This window comes from Trichoderma harzianum (genome assembly GCF_003025095.1).
Source record: "Trichoderma harzianum CBS 226.95 unplaced genomic scaffold M431scaffold_2, whole genome shotgun sequence".
NCBI classification, from domain to species: Eukaryota; Fungi; Ascomycota; class Sordariomycetes; order Hypocreales; family Hypocreaceae; genus Trichoderma; species Trichoderma harzianum.
Window position 1 is genome coordinate 2965711 of NW_020209250.1, and position 15426 is coordinate 2981136.

At 53.6% G+C, this 15426-nt stretch overlaps 5 protein-coding genes across 5 annotated transcripts; 1 reads left to right on the forward strand and 4 right to left on the reverse strand.

The window, feature by feature from the left end:
- Positions 1 to 78: 78 nt before the first annotated feature.
- On the reverse strand, positions 79 to 5256 carry M431DRAFT_306045 (hypothetical protein). The gene is made up of 4 exons (XM_024914188.1): positions 2340 to 5256; positions 1182 to 2288; positions 891 to 1117; positions 79 to 817 (listed from the first exon to the last, which is right to left on the reverse strand). The coding sequence occupies exons 1-4, from the start codon at positions 5107 to 5109 to the stop codon at positions 296 to 298; spliced, it is 4626 nt and encodes a 1541-aa protein (XP_024779202.1). The 5' UTR covers positions 5110 to 5256; the 3' UTR covers positions 79 to 295.
- Positions 5257 to 5920: 664 nt separating this feature from the next.
- M431DRAFT_305728 (hypothetical protein) lies at positions 5921 to 6806 on the reverse strand. The gene has a single exon (XM_024914186.1). The coding sequence runs from the start codon at positions 6627 to 6629 to the stop codon at positions 6063 to 6065; it is 567 nt and encodes a 188-aa protein (XP_024779203.1). The 5' UTR covers positions 6630 to 6806; the 3' UTR covers positions 5921 to 6062.
- A 77-nt stretch (positions 6807 to 6883) lies between these two features.
- Positions 6884 to 7778, forward strand: M431DRAFT_76302 (hypothetical protein; the record flags this gene model as incomplete). Its single annotated transcript, XM_024922448.1, has 3 exons — positions 6884 to 7018; positions 7084 to 7352; positions 7487 to 7778. The coding sequence occupies 3 exons, from the start codon at positions 6884 to 6886 to the stop codon at positions 7776 to 7778; spliced, it is 696 nt and encodes a 231-aa protein (XP_024779204.1).
- Positions 7779 to 7811: 33 nt separating this feature from the next.
- M431DRAFT_75072 (hypothetical protein) lies at positions 7812 to 8844 on the reverse strand (the record flags this gene model as incomplete). The annotated part of the gene is made up of 2 exons (XM_024922304.1): positions 7812 to 8200; positions 8274 to 8844. 2 exons carry the CDS (start codon positions 8842 to 8844, stop codon positions 7812 to 7814), a joined length of 960 nt encoding a protein of 319 aa, XP_024779205.1.
- Positions 8845 to 10407: 1563 nt separating this feature from the next.
- Positions 10408 to 12226, reverse strand: M431DRAFT_75994 (hypothetical protein; the record flags this gene model as incomplete). Its single annotated transcript, XM_024922414.1, has 2 exons — positions 10408 to 11948; positions 12001 to 12226. The coding sequence occupies 2 exons, from the start codon at positions 12224 to 12226 to the stop codon at positions 10408 to 10410; spliced, it is 1767 nt and encodes a 588-aa protein (XP_024779206.1).
- Positions 12227 to 15426: the final 3200 nt, after the last annotated feature.

The window sequence follows — 15426 nt, forward strand, 5'->3', positions numbered from 1 at the left end:
AAAACGTCGTATTGCGTTGCGTTGCGTTGCGTTGCGTTGCGTTGCGTCAAAGTGTGCGTAATGTGCGCGTGTGTACAAGGGAGCGCGCGGCCTCATTCCCGTCCAATCCACCACCGTCCAAGTCTATAGACATTTACATGAACAAGGCCAAAGCAAAAAAAGAGATAGAAAAGGGGAGGAGGAGGAGGAAGCCAAGAAACCGGAAACCAAATGCAAAGGGTGTCGGATAGCGCAAGATTGTACAGCATGAGTTGATTTCATGTATTTCTCTTTCTCTTCCCGGCCAGTTCTGCTATCAACTGGTCGATCCATTAATACCATTAGTTATACCACTATCCATTGCTGCCTCATCCTTGACCTCATCTGAGGCAGCGTGTCCATTCGTGCCGTTCATGGTCGGCTTGGGCCGTGGGGCTGAAGTTGGGCTGATCGGTGAGGAATGAATGCCGTTTGGGAGCGGCGAAGGGCTCGTTGTATCCTTGATGAGATGCCCTAGGCCTTGAGTCAGGCAAAGGGCGTTGTAGTCCGTATCTTCGGGATACGCCCGAGTCAGGCCTCGTCGGGGAACTCGCGTCTCCGGAAATGGAGTTCGGCTCGTTTGAGAAAGAGTTGGCAGTTCTTCTCCGACCATGACTCCGTCGACATAGTATTTATGTCGTGGGGCGAGGCCGTGGTAGCGGCCGGCATCCGGGTCTTGCTTCCATTTCGAAGCTGATGCCCATTGTTGCTCGTTTTCCATGAGCTCACAATACTCTACTCCTAATCTAATGCCTCGCAGGTGTGGAATGCCAGGCACAATATCCATGAAGTCGGATACCTATGTCAAAATTAGTTACATTGTCAGGAGAGGTTGATGATTAGAAATTCTCGTTGCCTGCGGTGCAACTTACCTTCACAAAGAACATGTCCGTTGCCTGGAACTTTTCCCATGCGTCTTGCTTGAGCCTGTCCTTGTTGTCGTAACTCAAGCTCTGCGGTGCCTCGTCGCCATAGCATCCAGGAAGCTGTTCGCCAAGCTCCCACAGCTTCTCGGAGAAGAGCGTGTATCGCACCCACTCTGTCCTCCAAAGGCTGACTTTGGCAAGTCGAGAAGTCGGTACGCGGGTCCAGGAAGCATCTGGCAATGTGTTAGCAAAAGTCTTTTAAGAACACGGGGCAGGTGGGCGTATTGTTCGGCTTACATTTAGAGAGACTCAGATCCTTCTCTCCCAACAGCAAAGCGATGTGGGTGTTGAGAATCCATTGCTCACGACCCTCGGCGGTATTGTTCGTCTCTGGGCGGATCGTGTCAAACCGGGGGGCGCGCATGTACTTGAATTTTTCGGCAACGGCCGCGGTCTTGGGATTTGACGCTGTACAGAGCCATCGCAGCAATGGGGGCAGCTTCTCTACTCGAGCTCGCTCTTGCTCCTCTCGAAGGCGTTCCTGTTCCTCGCGCCGTTCTTGTTCTTCACGAAGGCGTCGCTGTTCTGCTTCTTTGGCGGCTCGTTTCCGCTCCATTTCTTCCCGCTGGGCACGTTCTTGACGTTCGCGCTCCCTGCGTTCTTCTTGTTCACGTTGTTGTCGGGCCTCTTCGGCAGCCTTGCGTTCTTGTTCTTTGTGAAGCCGTTCCTCTTCCTCCCGCAGCCTCTGTTCTTCCTCTTCCTCCCTCTTCTTCTTTTCCTCTTCTCTCCTCTTCTCCTCTTCCTTCCTCTTTCTCTCCTCTTCTCTCCTCTTCTTCTCCTCCTGTTCCAGCTTCTTCCTTTCTTCCTCTAAGCGGCGAGCCTCATCCTCACGCCGACGGGCCGCAGCCTCCTCAGCCTCGCGCCGTTCACGCTCAGCCTTCTCACGAAGTTTGTTGCGCGCCTCGTCTTCTTCTCGTTTCTTCCGATCTCTCTCTTCCTGCTCCTTTCGCTTCTTGCTCTCTTCTTCTCGTTGACGAGCCTCTTCTGCCTCTCGCTTCTTCCTCTCCTCAATTTTGGCACGCCGTCGTTCCTCTTCTTTGAGAGCGTCCTCTTTCTCAGCAGCCTCCTTCTTCTTAGCTTGTTCTTCCTCGTTTTCTCGATTCCTTCGATCACGAGGTGCTGCCTGTTCCTTGACATTGTCCGCATCTGGCATTTCGACATCGTCATCTTCTTGCTTGACTCGTATCGACTTCTCGCCAGATGTATTTCGGACAGAGTCTTTTCGCTTGGGTTCCCGCTCATCGTGATTGCTCTTTGGTGGGTCGTCCTCGCGATGTTTTCTGGGCAGGAGAGCCGAAGATTTGGAAGAATTATCCCGAGATATACTACCTTTGCGGGGTTTGGCTTCTTCAGAGACTGGTCGCTTTGGCAGGGATCGCTTCTCCTGGCTGTCACCCTCCAGTCGCCGGCGCTTTACCGGCCCTTCGTCCTTGTCAATGTCGCTCGGCCGATCTGGGGTAATACTATTTCGGTGTCGTTTTGAGACACCATCTCCCGATACCGAGAGGCGATCTCTCGACTCATCGCGTTTCAGGGCCTTTGTTCGGTCATGATATTTCTCGGATAGCTTGGGCTTGTCTACACTTTCTTCATGTCTTGGCTCGCTAGGGCTGGACGGTTCCTTGGCCCCAGATGAACCGATAGACGCCAAGCTGCCACGTTTTTGCCTTTCCCGCTCGTCTCGCAATTCGCCTTTGGATATCAGCTTCCTTCTCGGCTTAACAGCCTCTCCTTCAGACGAGACACCGGTGGCATCTGACTCGGTGCGCTTCGGTTTGGGCACTTTGTGAGTAGGTGGCGCAGGGGACGCCTCGCGATCCGAAGCGTTTGAGGCCTTGTTGTCTTCTTTCCGTGGCCGTCCAGGCCCTCTCTTTGCAGAGTTATCGTCGCCGCCATGGCCGGTAAAAGAATCCGACCTTCGCTTCTCCCTTGGGGCATCCGACTTGGGGGCTGAGGGCTTCTTCGGCTCTCGAGAGGGACTAGCAGCGCTTCGTTTCGGCGGTCTCGAGTCTTCTTTGGCGTCCTCTCTTTTAGCCCGCTTTTCCTCCCGCTCTCTTTCCCTGTCTCTCCGCGAGGGCGATTTTGCCCTGGCTGAGTCCTTATGCGTCCGCCTATATTCGTCGTACGCGTTTTTCAACATGTGTTCTTCTTCCTTCCAATTCGATCCTTGCCGACGGCGGGCAATCTCATAATACGTCTCCCCTTTGTATTTTCGCGTGGGGTCAAATTCCTGCTGTTCTAAAAGTAATTCGACGACCTTGATGTTTTCTTGGCCGATAGCTGCGAGCATTGGAGTTGCAAATTCTGCTTGTAACGTTTTCACCGGGGCAGGGTCTGCATTGGCACTACCCAGGCCCAGTAGTAGCTGGATTACCAGATCATGGCCTCCTCTCGCGGCAGCCACCATGGATTCGGGGTCGTCGCAGTTTTCCTTGACCTGTAAAATACGTGCCACAGTTTCTTCGTCACCACGGCCAGCGGCCTGCCGGAGGGTTTTGTCGTCCAAAGGCATGTAGAGCAGGTCGTTCCTCGTCTTGGTGGACCGAACGGTCCCTGATCTTCGATTTGTTGGCATTGTTGTAGCTGGAGAGCGGCGAGGGCTGTCGGGAGCGTGGGAGTCTCTTGCGTCGTGGTAGTCGTGAGAATGACGGTCTTCAGAAGTGCGGCGCCTTTCGCCCTGTCGCTTTTTGGCCGCGAGAAGTAATGCGCGGATTTCGTCACCATGTTCAGTATCGTCCGTAACTCTATCAATAGGTTCCTCCCCATTCACATTAGCCTTTCGTGGATTGACGCCAGCGTCCAAAAGTAGCTTTACAACTGCAACGTGGCCATTATCGACCGCATCCAGCAAAGGTGTGTCCTTATCGTAGTTGACACAATCCAAATTGCAGCCAGCGTCAATGAGAAGCTTGACGATATCTTCGCAACCATTAATGGCTGCGATTTGCAGAGGCGTGTTGCCGGCATAATCAGCTACATTCAGGTCTTCAGGTCGGTCACTGAGCCTCCTCTTTGCACTGTCGTATTCGCCACGTGCGCAGGCCCTGGCAAGTAAAGTCTGACCGTGTGCATCCAGGTGTTTCTTGTGAGGTGCCATTTTCACGGGCGAGGCATGAGACTCGGGCACCGTGGGAGTAGCAAGGCCTCGCAGCTTGGCGCTCCGAGGATGAGGGCTCCCACTGGCCGAGGATTCGTCGGAGTGGTAGTCTGCTGAATGCAGCGGGGGAGGTAAACGCTTCTTTTTAAGGCTGCTAGAAAGATGATGGGCGGGTAGCTGTGTCGATACGCTTCTACGATGCTGTCGGGGGTGTGGAGAGATGGAACGAGTCCGAGTCCTCGGGTCATGATGGGACTGCTTCGAGGCCGGCTTGGTCTCCTTGAGCGTCCGCCCGGTGTCGAGGGTGACGCTCGTGGTTCGCTGGCGGCGAGCCTTTCGCTGGTCAGCTTCGTCGTCGGACTCGGCCTTGGGAGCCTTTCGCTTGTGCGGCAGCAGACGCTCTCCAGACTTTAGCTTGTCACGCAGGGACGAGGAGACTGGCTTGGCGTGGGTGCCCTCAGAGTCTGACGGTGATGCGGCAGCGACAGCGTCAGATCGCCGACGGCGGTGAGATGGAAGCGGGAGCTGTTGACGGAGCTGGCTGTGATTGTGGGGAGGCGATGTCGGGGCAGAACTCAAGCCGCTCGAAGCGCCGTCCTTGCTGCGAGGTTGGCGGTCCTTGTCGACAGGGCCCGGCAGCCGTTTCTTGACACCCTCGACGGGCCGGTTGCCAGCTGCATTCTTGTCGCCCTGGTTACTGGCAGCCGGCTGGCCGTTGCCTCTGGCCGAGTCGGCGTCACTCTCGCTCCTGTCCTCCTGCCTCACCTTTCGAACCTTGGAGGGCGAATGGCCATCCTTGCCAGGCAGAACAATCGTCTCGGCGTCTGAGTCGCGGTCGGCACCAGCAACGTCGTCGATTCGAGCGGCCGTCGACGACGACAGCGACGATGACTCCCTCGTCTTCAGCTTGGGCTCCCTGGAGGGCGACGAGGCCCTCAAAGACGAACGCGGTTTCGGATCCGAGTCGGAGCCAGAGCCTCGTCGCGGGCGCTCGTGTTTGTTTTGCTGCTGAGGGGAAGCGCCAGCATGCTTGGGCGTGTCGGACTCGGCAGCATTCTGCGCGTCCATGACATTTATCTTCGAGAATTGCCAACGGCTACCACCATCATGGAGATGAAACGAGATTCGGCAGCGTGCGAGCCGGGCAAGAGGCCGATTGATCTGGTCACGTCGACCGCCACGTCAGAGCTGCTGGCAATGGCCTCTTGCGGAGATGGATTGGACAGCCGGGGGATTTTAGGCACGACAGCAGCTGGCAAAGTGGCGAAGCTCGTTACAGTATGCCGGCACGGAAGCGGCCGCCTGGGGGGGATAAACAATGTGAAGGAGAAAGAGGAATTATATCTGCTACGATGAGGGCCGATGGGGCGGGCGGCGAAAACAGGCGGCGTGGGAATGAGTCGATGCTTTTTTTTTTTTTTTCAAGAAAGCAGAAAGACTGGAGTTTCAACCTTCAATCGAAGCGTGTTCACCGTAGTGCTGCCCAGGGCACGGAGTACGGAGCAGTTTAGCGGGCTCGAGAGCTGGGAAAATAGCACGAAACTGCCGGGGGCTGGGAGCTGGGGTGGGCGGTCGCGACTGGTAGCGGAACATGTACAGGCATCGATGCGGTGCTACCAGCAACAGCGGCAGAGCGAGGTACTGCTACCGCCACGAGTAAGACGTGCTGGTACGAGCCGGCAGAGCGTCGAGTCAATCACGGAGGGCCAGCGCGTGCCGGGAGAAGGAGCAGGCTAGAGGGAACAACGCAGCTAGTACAAGCACGAGCAACATCAACATTGAATGAAGCACACCAGACAACATACATACAACATCATGACTACAACAGACCCGACCAGACAACACACACCGCAGACTAAGAGCCTGAAAACGGGACTTGGTGCGAAACTCAGCCAGCAGCGCTAGGCTAGGCTGCCGCCTCCTGATTGGCCGTCGCCCCAAGCCGCTCCAGCCGGCGCAGCGCCTTCGCGGTGCAGTTGTGCGGCCGAAACAGCGGAGTCGCAGCCTAAACAAAAACCCTGTCAAGCCCTGTCTAGCTGCCATCCCGCGTTGCCACCCTCTAAAACTCCCCCCCAAAAGGCCCTCACGCATTGGTGCTGCAGCGGTCCCCGCCGTCTGCCAATCACGGCTGCAGGCGGCATCGGCAGTCCTGGGAGGCCACCTCGGGTTGTCTGGGCTTGAAATACGGGCGGTCTCGCCTCTTGGACAGGAAGAAAAAGAAAAGGAACAAGAGAGAGTGAGAGAGACGGCATCCTTGCCCGCCCATATTCACACGCATGCACGCATCCGACCGCGCTGTGCCGTGGCTGCAATGGACCAAATGCGCTCTTTTTTCTTTCCCTGCTCTCGTTGGTGCGACCTGCAGCACGCATCCATGGATCCATTGATCCCATCAGTCCAGCAGCGGTGCACCAGATAGCACCAGTACAGCATGGAGAGCCTGGCGGCGTCCGACTGCCCGGAGGCGGCTCAACGCGATTTGACGCCAAACGCTGCACGCCGATAAACAACATTCGTGCAATTGCTTGAACTTTGCACAACCTACACCTACACGGGACTAATTCTGCCCGGCTAACCCTAAGCGGCATCCGTTCTGCTGCGAGGGAGCAAACAGGCGCTGCAGCCCCCTAACTCGATGTGGCTATTCGCTGGCTCATCACCCCATCGTCCCCTCTTACGACCATTCGATTCGATCTTCTCCCAGTCAAGCCAGTCCATCCCCTCGCGACTCTTCTTCCGAACAGGCTGTCTCGCTCATTGGGGGGGGTTTCTTGGCGCAGCTCAAGGCAGCTTCTCCTCCTGCTCGACATTTTGCCTGCACGAGTCCCGAGTCCTGCCTATGATGGCAGCCCGAGGCATCGGCGACGCGTGGCTTCCCTCTTCTCTCGAAGCTGCCAGAATCACTTCGCTTCCGTCGACGGCTTATTATTTGCCCAACTTTATCAGCGAGGAAGAAGAGCGCTTGATTCTTGATAGAGTGCGTGTTGTGCTGCTGCCATGACGGGTGCTATGGTGCAACCTCGCTGATGACGCCGCACCCAGATCGCCGCTGCTCCTCGTCCGCGATGGAAACAGCTCACGCATCGACGTCTACAGACTTGGCCGTCCGATCTCGTCCAGAACAAGCTCCTCGATGCGCCGCTGCCTTCCTGGCTTGAAACACCCGTAATATCGCACTTACTGTCTCTCCCGCTCTCCGATGACGGCCAAGGCGACGGTGTCAGACACATCTTCGCCGAGAGCCCCCACCAGCGCCCGAATCATGTCCTCATCAACGAATATCCTCCCGGTATTGGTATCATGCCGCATAAGTTAAGTATTATGGCAAAGTAGATGATCCTTGGCAGCTTCGAAATGCTCATCCACCCTAGGATGGCGCTGCGTACTGGCCAGTTGTGTGTACCGTCAGCCTCGGCGCAAGCCTCTGCCTGAATCTGTACCGCAGCAAAGAGGACGGTGCCCTTGATCCCGAGCCTGCCTGGCGCATTATCCAAGAACCTCGTAGTCTTCTCATCACTACAGACACTCTCTACACAGACTATCTGCATGGGATATCCGACATTAAGGAGGACCTTGATCTATCCGCCGATACGATTGTGAACTGGACCCTGCTTCGAGATGCCGAGGCGTTTGCCAGCGGTCGAAATCCAAGGCAGACCCGCACCAGTCTCACATATCGCGACGTCCTCAAAGTTTCCAAAGTCGGAGCCAAACTAGGTCTTTTCAACAAGAGATAAAAAGTACGCTCGATGCTCGATGCGCCAACTAGCCTAGAATACAAAGGGGATCATGATCCATTTCCCCACCAACTTGTCCGCCCCGAATTTGCTGGCATACCAAGCTTTTGTTCCATATGCCGTCGCGCCGAGATTTGCCAAGACGAAGATCAATGAGCACAGGACTGGTCTGTTCAAGATGCATCCTGTCGGTGCCGCAACGACGGAAAGGCTCAAGTAGAGTAGGCATTCGAATGTGTAATGGGGGCAAATGAAGTATTTGAACCAGCCCTCGTTGGGAAGCGTATATTTCTTGAGTCCTGCCAAGTAGCTGTGGCATTGGTGCTGCTGAGCACCTGCCCATCCAGAGACTGCCGCCCCAATTATAACTTGTGGTGTGAAGTGAATTAGCTGCGGGTGCTCCCACGATTGAAGAATTGCTCCTGTAAAGCCCCGTCAGTTTCACTTCCATGTTGACCATTCAACTAGAGTAGGGACAGAGCCCATTAAACGAACCTGAGCCCTGAATCCAGACGGAGACACCCAATGCCGTGTAGTAGGACAGACCAAGAGCCCAGTGGACAAACCACATTGGAGATGATCCCGGCTTAGTGACAAAGAGACACTCAAGAAGCCTTCTTGCTCCCTGGGAGCTCATCAACATCCACGCCACCAGCGTCCCGGTAAGATCAACCTCCGGTGTTTGACTTTTGACTGCAGACGAGTGCTGCATCTCGGCCACGGTCCGCATCAACGACCCCTTGGACAAGTACTGATAGCCCCAGAAAATAGACCATGACAGCGATGTGATGTAGAAGTGTATGAACCATGAATGAGGTACCTGGCCATAGCTTGTCAGGACGTCCAAGACCCCTTGATTGGGTTCCGGAGCCTTGGATTTCTCGGAAGGTTGACTGGGCTTTGCCCTCCTGGCACCGTAGTCTAGCAAGGCCCTGCGCATATGCTCCGGGACTGCTGCGAGCATGAAAATGCTGGCCGCACTGACAATGAAGAAGATTTGGCACCACTCGGCCGGTGATGGGTCACCAACGCCAAGCGTGGCCAGCAAACCGGATGAACTGCCCATCTTTGATCTCTGAACAAAGACGCAGAAAAAATCAGAAAAAGAAGAGGGTTAGAAAATAAGACGAGAGTGCCCGGAAACAACGGTGACAGGGACAAGAGATGAATAAATAAGTAAACAAAAAGCTCAGCGTTGGCTTCAGTTGGAAAAGACTTGAGTACTCGTAATCGGTAGTGCGAAATTTGGCTGTGGACAGCGAGAGCCGCTCTAGTTGGCCCCGTCCTGAGCTAGCATCATTACTCCGACCCTCCCCACCACTGCCGGTACCTGATAGAGCAACTGCAGCAGCTTCTTGGCAACTCGTGCGGCTAGACGGATAGCAAAAACCCCCCCATCTTCCGCTTAGGAGACATTGACCAACACTTTCAACATCGGCGATAAAGGGCCAAGCCGCGTGCTAATGGAATTGGCGTTGCACTGATGTGGGGTTTGAGCGGCGGCTCGCTTGTGGATATGGGCGTTTGCCGCAAATTGTTGCTTTTTGAGATCCACGATTTCACGGCTATTTGGCTGAAAGGGGAGTGCGATCCGGCATCTGTGACAAATCTTGAGATGGGTTATACAGAACGCGATGTCTTTGCGAGGGATTGAGAAGAAGCGAGGCGATAATTTAGGAATAATGCCACGTGAAGTGGCTATCTAGTACAGGGTAAATGTAGATTCGAAATCTATTCGCGGGCGGAGTTGTATCGAAGTTGAAATGCTATGGTGATATCGATCGGCTAATGAGGGGCATTTCGGAGATCAGCTTGTATCAGTTACATTGATATTGTACCACGGAGTACGCGTGTCCAAGATCTACTCTTCCTCAAATCAAAACTAGATCAGAAGCTGTGGATATCTGCGCTCCGTCGGATATATAATATCCGTGGGGGAAGATTGGTAGTCTATAAAGTCTCTATTCGGCAATGCTAATGCTGCCTATCTACATCCAATGGTTTGCCCGGAACTGCTGAGCTGGAGCTGCAGGCGGCGAGTACTGGTGATGTATGTATGACAGCACGACAGATATCATGCACAGGTGTCTTCCAGCTAAAATATCACCAATGTCTTCTTGTCTAGATCGCTATATGTAGCAGTGTGATATTGTATATAATTTCTATCCGTGAATTTTGACACTTATCCAAAACCCAAATTGCAAGAACGAACGAATGCTCTTCCCATCATGCTACCTTCCGCACCTAATGACGACAAACTCTGTCCGTGGCACGTGAACAAAGTCGTCAAAGACCAATCACAAAACGCGGGACGATGTCATTCACTCGGCTGTTGCCCTTCTGTCGGACGGAATCTAGTGCTCCTGCCTGTGTAAGCCGATGATTCTGAGACATCTGTGCTCCACGACTATCATAATTGATCACGGAAACTATTTTTAAATCCAATTTTTTCAATTCTTTCAACCTCCAAGCTTCAATAGAGAAGCCCAAGAAGTCAGGATATCTACGGCATCAGCCAATTGTCATTATCGACGGCGCTATGAACCCTTTGTCCCAAATCCGAATCCCTTTATTCCCTGTATGATATACACCATGCCTCGCCAGGCTTTTTACCCAAAGAAATACGCTTTTAATAGCACCAAGTCTTGCACTGCTGCTTGGGGTTGACATTCTTGTTAACGGCCAAGCAGTCAGAATACTGGGCCTGGCACTTCTTGGCCGCGTTGGAAGGAGTGTTATCTCCAAAGCCCCAGTTCTGGGTGAACTGGCTGATGCCGAGCAAGCGCTTGGTCTCCTCGTTACGCTTCCACCGGCCGCTGGAGCCATCCTGGCAGCCCTTCTGGTAGACGTTTGTGCACTGGTCGTACTGCTCCTTGCAGGCATCGGCGCAAGCATTGCCGCAGCGTGAAGGGGGATATGAGGGGCAGTTGCGGCTGTTCTGGTCAATATACAGCTTAAAGGGGTTGTTGCGCCAATCGCTGTAGATGTCATTGCAGCTAACAATGGGCAGATCGATTCCACCGACAGGCTTGCCTGGGCCATATCCGTACTTAGAGTTGGAGGGCTGTGTGCAAATGTTGGTAGGAGGAGGAGGGCAGGTGGAGGGCTTTGTCGTGGTAGCCGGAGGCTTGGATGTAGTGGTGACAGGGCAAGGAATGACGGTAGTAGACGTCTTGGGAAGGCTACCGCCCTGGCCGGGGTTGTGATTCCAACAATCGCCCTTGGAGCACTTGCCGTACTTGCACGTCGAGCCGCAGTACTTCTGAATGTTGCCGCACCACTCGCCAAAGTTGAAGCACTGGAGAGCATCGGGGAATCCAGCTTGAATGAAACAAGAGGCGGTGCCGGCTACACAAGTAGCGTAGGCCTTCAAGCAATCCTTCTCGTTACCCCAATCAGGCAGAGGAGGGAAACACCACTTGCCACACTTGTACTCGCAAGTGGGAGGAGTGGTGACGGTGGCTGTACACACGGAGCTGGTGGTCGTGGTGCTGGTGCTCTTGGTGGTGGTCGTGCAGGTAGTCGTGGTGGGAGGAGGGGGAGGGGGAGAACTCGTGGAGCTGGGAGGAGGAGGAGGATAACTCGTGGAGGTAGGAGGCGGAGGAGGATAACTCGTGGAGGTAGGAGGCGGAGGAGGAACCGTGGAGCTGGGAGGAATGTAGCCGCAGGGCTCCAAGGACTCCAGATCCTTGGCAATGTACAAGTTCAAGAGGCCTCTTCCGCCACATGTTTCCGACGAGTTTCCGTTGCAAGCAAAATTGCATTGCGAATCATCTACCTTGGCAGTGTTATTCGCAAGAACATTGCCGCACCAGCACTCGCCTCCAAACTCAGTTCCGGCCAATGGGAAGCCTTCTTTCTCGCAGGCAGCCAAGCAGCTCTCAGTGGTGAAGGTGGATGAATCGACATCAGCGGACCAGGAAAGGGTACGTCCCAGTTGCGAATTATCAGTGAAACAACCAGAAGCCTTGTAGTCGCCGATGGTGACGTCCTTGGTGGGGAATGTTGGATCTTGCCAGACAGAGAGGACATTGTTTCCTCCACATGTCTCGGACTTGTCGCCGTTGCAGGGAAAAGTACACTGAGAGTCATCAACCTGAGGACCATCTACAGTGTTGCCGCAGAAGCAGACGCCATAATACTCGAGGCCAGCATAACGGAAGCCGTTGCCTAAGAAGAGTGTTAGTCCCACGTCAGATGAAGTCGAAGGCAACAAACATACCTTTACAGTCAGCAACGCACTGCTCAACAGTCATGTTGTCAGAGGACAAAGATGAGCGGAAGATGAGAGCTTGAGGGGTACCAGGTGTGCCATCTTGGAAACAACCGGAAGCGACAAAGGGCTTGAATTCATCCAAGCAAGGAGGCAGCTCCACGTTCCATGCCTGTGTGGATTTCACAAACGAGAACGTGGCAACCGCGGCCACGAGGGACCGGGAGAAGGCCATTGTGATGATACTGGAGAAGGTCTGAGACAAGAGAAGCTGGTGTAAGCCAATCACTCCTTATTCAGGATGCTGAGACAGGCGGCTACTGGTGATGAATGAGATCTCGAGTGAAATGACGACGAGGGGCCGGGGATTTATATACACATTGTCGAAGCCACGCTTGCCCGTTGGGAACCATACGACAACTTGACGTCTAAACACCACCAGCCTCCACAATCTCTCTCGGACGACACCCACTCACCACCCGCAGCATTGCGATTCAGGCCGCAGGGGTCTTACTCTCCGAAGTCCACCAGATCGGGTTGAGAGGTGCCCCTGTTGCTTGCCATCCCTTGTTCCCGAAAAAGATGCGCCACGGCGCTGCCAATGTAAGCAGCGTTGCAAGTTGTCATGAGCTGAAGGATGGTAACGGACAGTTAGCATACAAGCGCTTTGAACAAAGCACACTGCCAAGACCAGTGCCGATGTCCCGTCTAGCTGCTTTGTGGTCCATTGTCGTCCTGCAAGGAGGAAATAGTATCGTCGGACAGACCAGAACTGCCTGTCACTTTCACCCAGCCAGGACGGGAGTGCTGGGATACCCGAACTGAGGCTGGCTGAATGCAACTCTGTTGAGTCAAAGAAGGTGGAAATGCCAGAGCGAGTATGGCTGGATATGCATGCACACGTTAGGCTGCAGTTCGCTTTGTGCCTGGCACACATCAGATTTCCTGAACCATTTCAGGGCAGAATGTGCGAAGGGTCCTCGCCCTCGGCTGGTTAATGCTACCATTTCGATACTACCCATGTCAGCATCGTGAGCATCTGAAAACCTTACGATATACTACTTTCAGCCAGGGACAGATCCGCTACCAGGACAGCAACAAACCCGAGCCTTGCCGAGCATAGTACAACTAAACAGTGCATTTCATTTGTTTATTATTATTACCCGCCAGCAAAATACTACCTTGATGTCCGAATCTGCCTTTAGGATGCTGGCCTTAGATTGAAGTACCACTGCAATAGGACCCTTCATACTAGGCATAAGAGTGTCGAGCACTACTAATGCACAACCAAAGTTTTACAAATGAATGTGTGAGCTTGTAAGTCAGAACGCAACATCACTGGGCGGGTACAGTTGAACCTTCATGCAAGGAGGGTTCTAGACCTCTCAGCCTCTCCAACCCCCAATCCTTCTCAGGTCCCGACGCTGCTTACCTTTTTAGCTTGGAGGGTCAGCTAACTTTGTGATTAACCCTAGGCTCAAGTGCCCATCGCGACTGGCTCTGCGTACGGGACACACTTATGCATATTCTCGTATACTACGAAAGACCCATGAGCGATACTGGTGCCACGACTTTTCAGCTATTATGCTGGGGTATCGGGGCTTTACGATGGGCGAAATGGGCACACTATGTGGGCTTTGCTTCTAAAGATCGAGACCCGCAGTGGAGTTCTCTATTTGATCTGTTGCTTTACTGAAGAGCTGATGGCGGGAGGAGAAGACAAAAGTGAAGAAGAAATGCAATTGACCAAGGCGTACGTATGAGTCCCATTGAGCCGGCTAACAACATGATAGATGCTGTAACGCTCATATCTTCTTGGTCAATGACTATTTAGTCAATTCCTAACTACGCAGCAATGCCAAGCAGAGTCGGTGCTCTTTGGCGTCTCTACGGTGGAGGGTAACATCAACATACCAATATTGCTACGTAAAAAAAGAGCGTGAACGGACGTGGGTGCGAGGGAGAGGACGGAGTTTGCTGCCAGCTCATCATGCATCCCAGCTCAGTTCCTTGCGTACCACAGCTGCATTTATCCCACGACTAGAATACGAGCAGCTGAAGTTTTCTTTTTTCTTCGTGTGCCGTGGTGGAGATCGCCTAATGGCGGCACGTACGGAGCAGTGCGGAGGAGCAATCGTTCGATATGCACGTCCTGAGAGAACAATGGCCTGCAGCATGTCCATCCATCTGTCTGTCTCAACCGACCGACCGACTATCCGCCACCCGCAGCGTTGCTAAGAATAGACGTGTAAACACAGAATTGGTGTTACTACACTTGGGCTATCCCGGGAGGGCACGGACTCGTCCTATACCCGATGCTAATTTTGAATTGTTTCCATTGCGAAGCATTGGGCTGAAATTTGAGATGCTACGAGCATCCTAGTGCGTACTGCAGCTTGTCATGGACTGTCGGATACATCATGGCCGGCTTTAAGCCGATCTCAGTTGCCATCAGCCCACAAAGCCTGTCGAGTTCAGGCTCCTGTCAGTCAGGATAACGTTATTGGGCCAGTGTTGCAGGGCGGAGTCAAGCATCAACAGCTGGCCCGAGGTAATGCAGGCATCAGTCTCTCGGCCCTCCGGCTGGTCGGCCTAGTCGTGATTGCTTCAGGCTGGGGCTGCGTTTCTGCCAGGGATGCTCAACTGTAGGCGCTTGCCTGCTGCGAGGGTGGAGCTTGAACGCCTGTTCCTGTGTTATTTATTTTGGGAACTCATTTTAGATTATTCTCGGTGAAGTTTTCCGATACGGAGCACCTTTCCTACCGTCAAAATAGATTAGTAGCGGAAACTAACACACCTGAGATTGTAGATCCTAATCCTCTTCTACAAGCCCCAGTTCCGTATTACGGATACCAAGCCGAGAGTCGTCTTTGAAGTCCAGGGCCTGGGAGATCGTTTTGCTTCAACTTGTTCCTGATAACATTACATCATCTCAAGCAGAAATGGAGAACGTCAATGAAGAAGCTGTTCAGCTAGAATGACCAAATGACCATGCAAGCTACAGCTAGTTTGCGCTCCCTACATACAGCAAACTTCAGCCCCCATCCATTCCATCCAGCCGCTCTGTCAAGGGGAGCCCACACCGGCCGGATCTACCCCTGACTTGCCCGTCTAGGCTCCCCGCTCTGCTGAGCTAGGATCTCCGGGCTTGGAGCAAATCGTTTTCGCATCTTGCCGCCTCACCAAACTCTTGTGATACCCATCTCAACTCCAAAAGCCACTGTATGCACGCGGCCGGCCTGTTCTCGAAATAAATCACCGACGGTGGTTGTCGTATTCCTTATTGTTTACACACCACCACCTAGGTTAGCCTGGGGAAACCTCACAATCACTACAAAGAGCTGGTTTTCGTTTTCTAACTGCTGCAACTTACTGTTGTGTACCTCTGCCCAGTTAGAAGCACTCTGCATGCGTTGCTGTCGCCCAATTCAACCC

Excerpts from the sequence above, each read along its gene's own strand:
- M431DRAFT_306045 (XM_024914188.1), bottom strand. The coding sequence starts at position 5,109 with ATGGACGCGCAGAATGCTGCCGAGTCCGACACGCCCAAGCATGCTGGC. Across the intron at positions 2,289-2,339 it reads AAAGCGCCGGCGACTGGAGG|CCAAACCCCGCAAAGGTAGT; the intron begins GTGACAGCCAGG and ends TCTCTGAAGAAG. Across the intron at positions 1,118-1,181 it reads GGATCTGAGTCTCTCTAAAT|ATGCTTCCTGGACCCGCGTA; the intron begins GTAAGCCGAACA and ends ACACATTGCCAG.
- M431DRAFT_305728 (XM_024914186.1), bottom strand. The coding sequence starts at position 6,629 with ATGCCGCTTAGGGTTAGCCGGGCAGAATTAGTCCCGTGTAGGTGTAGG.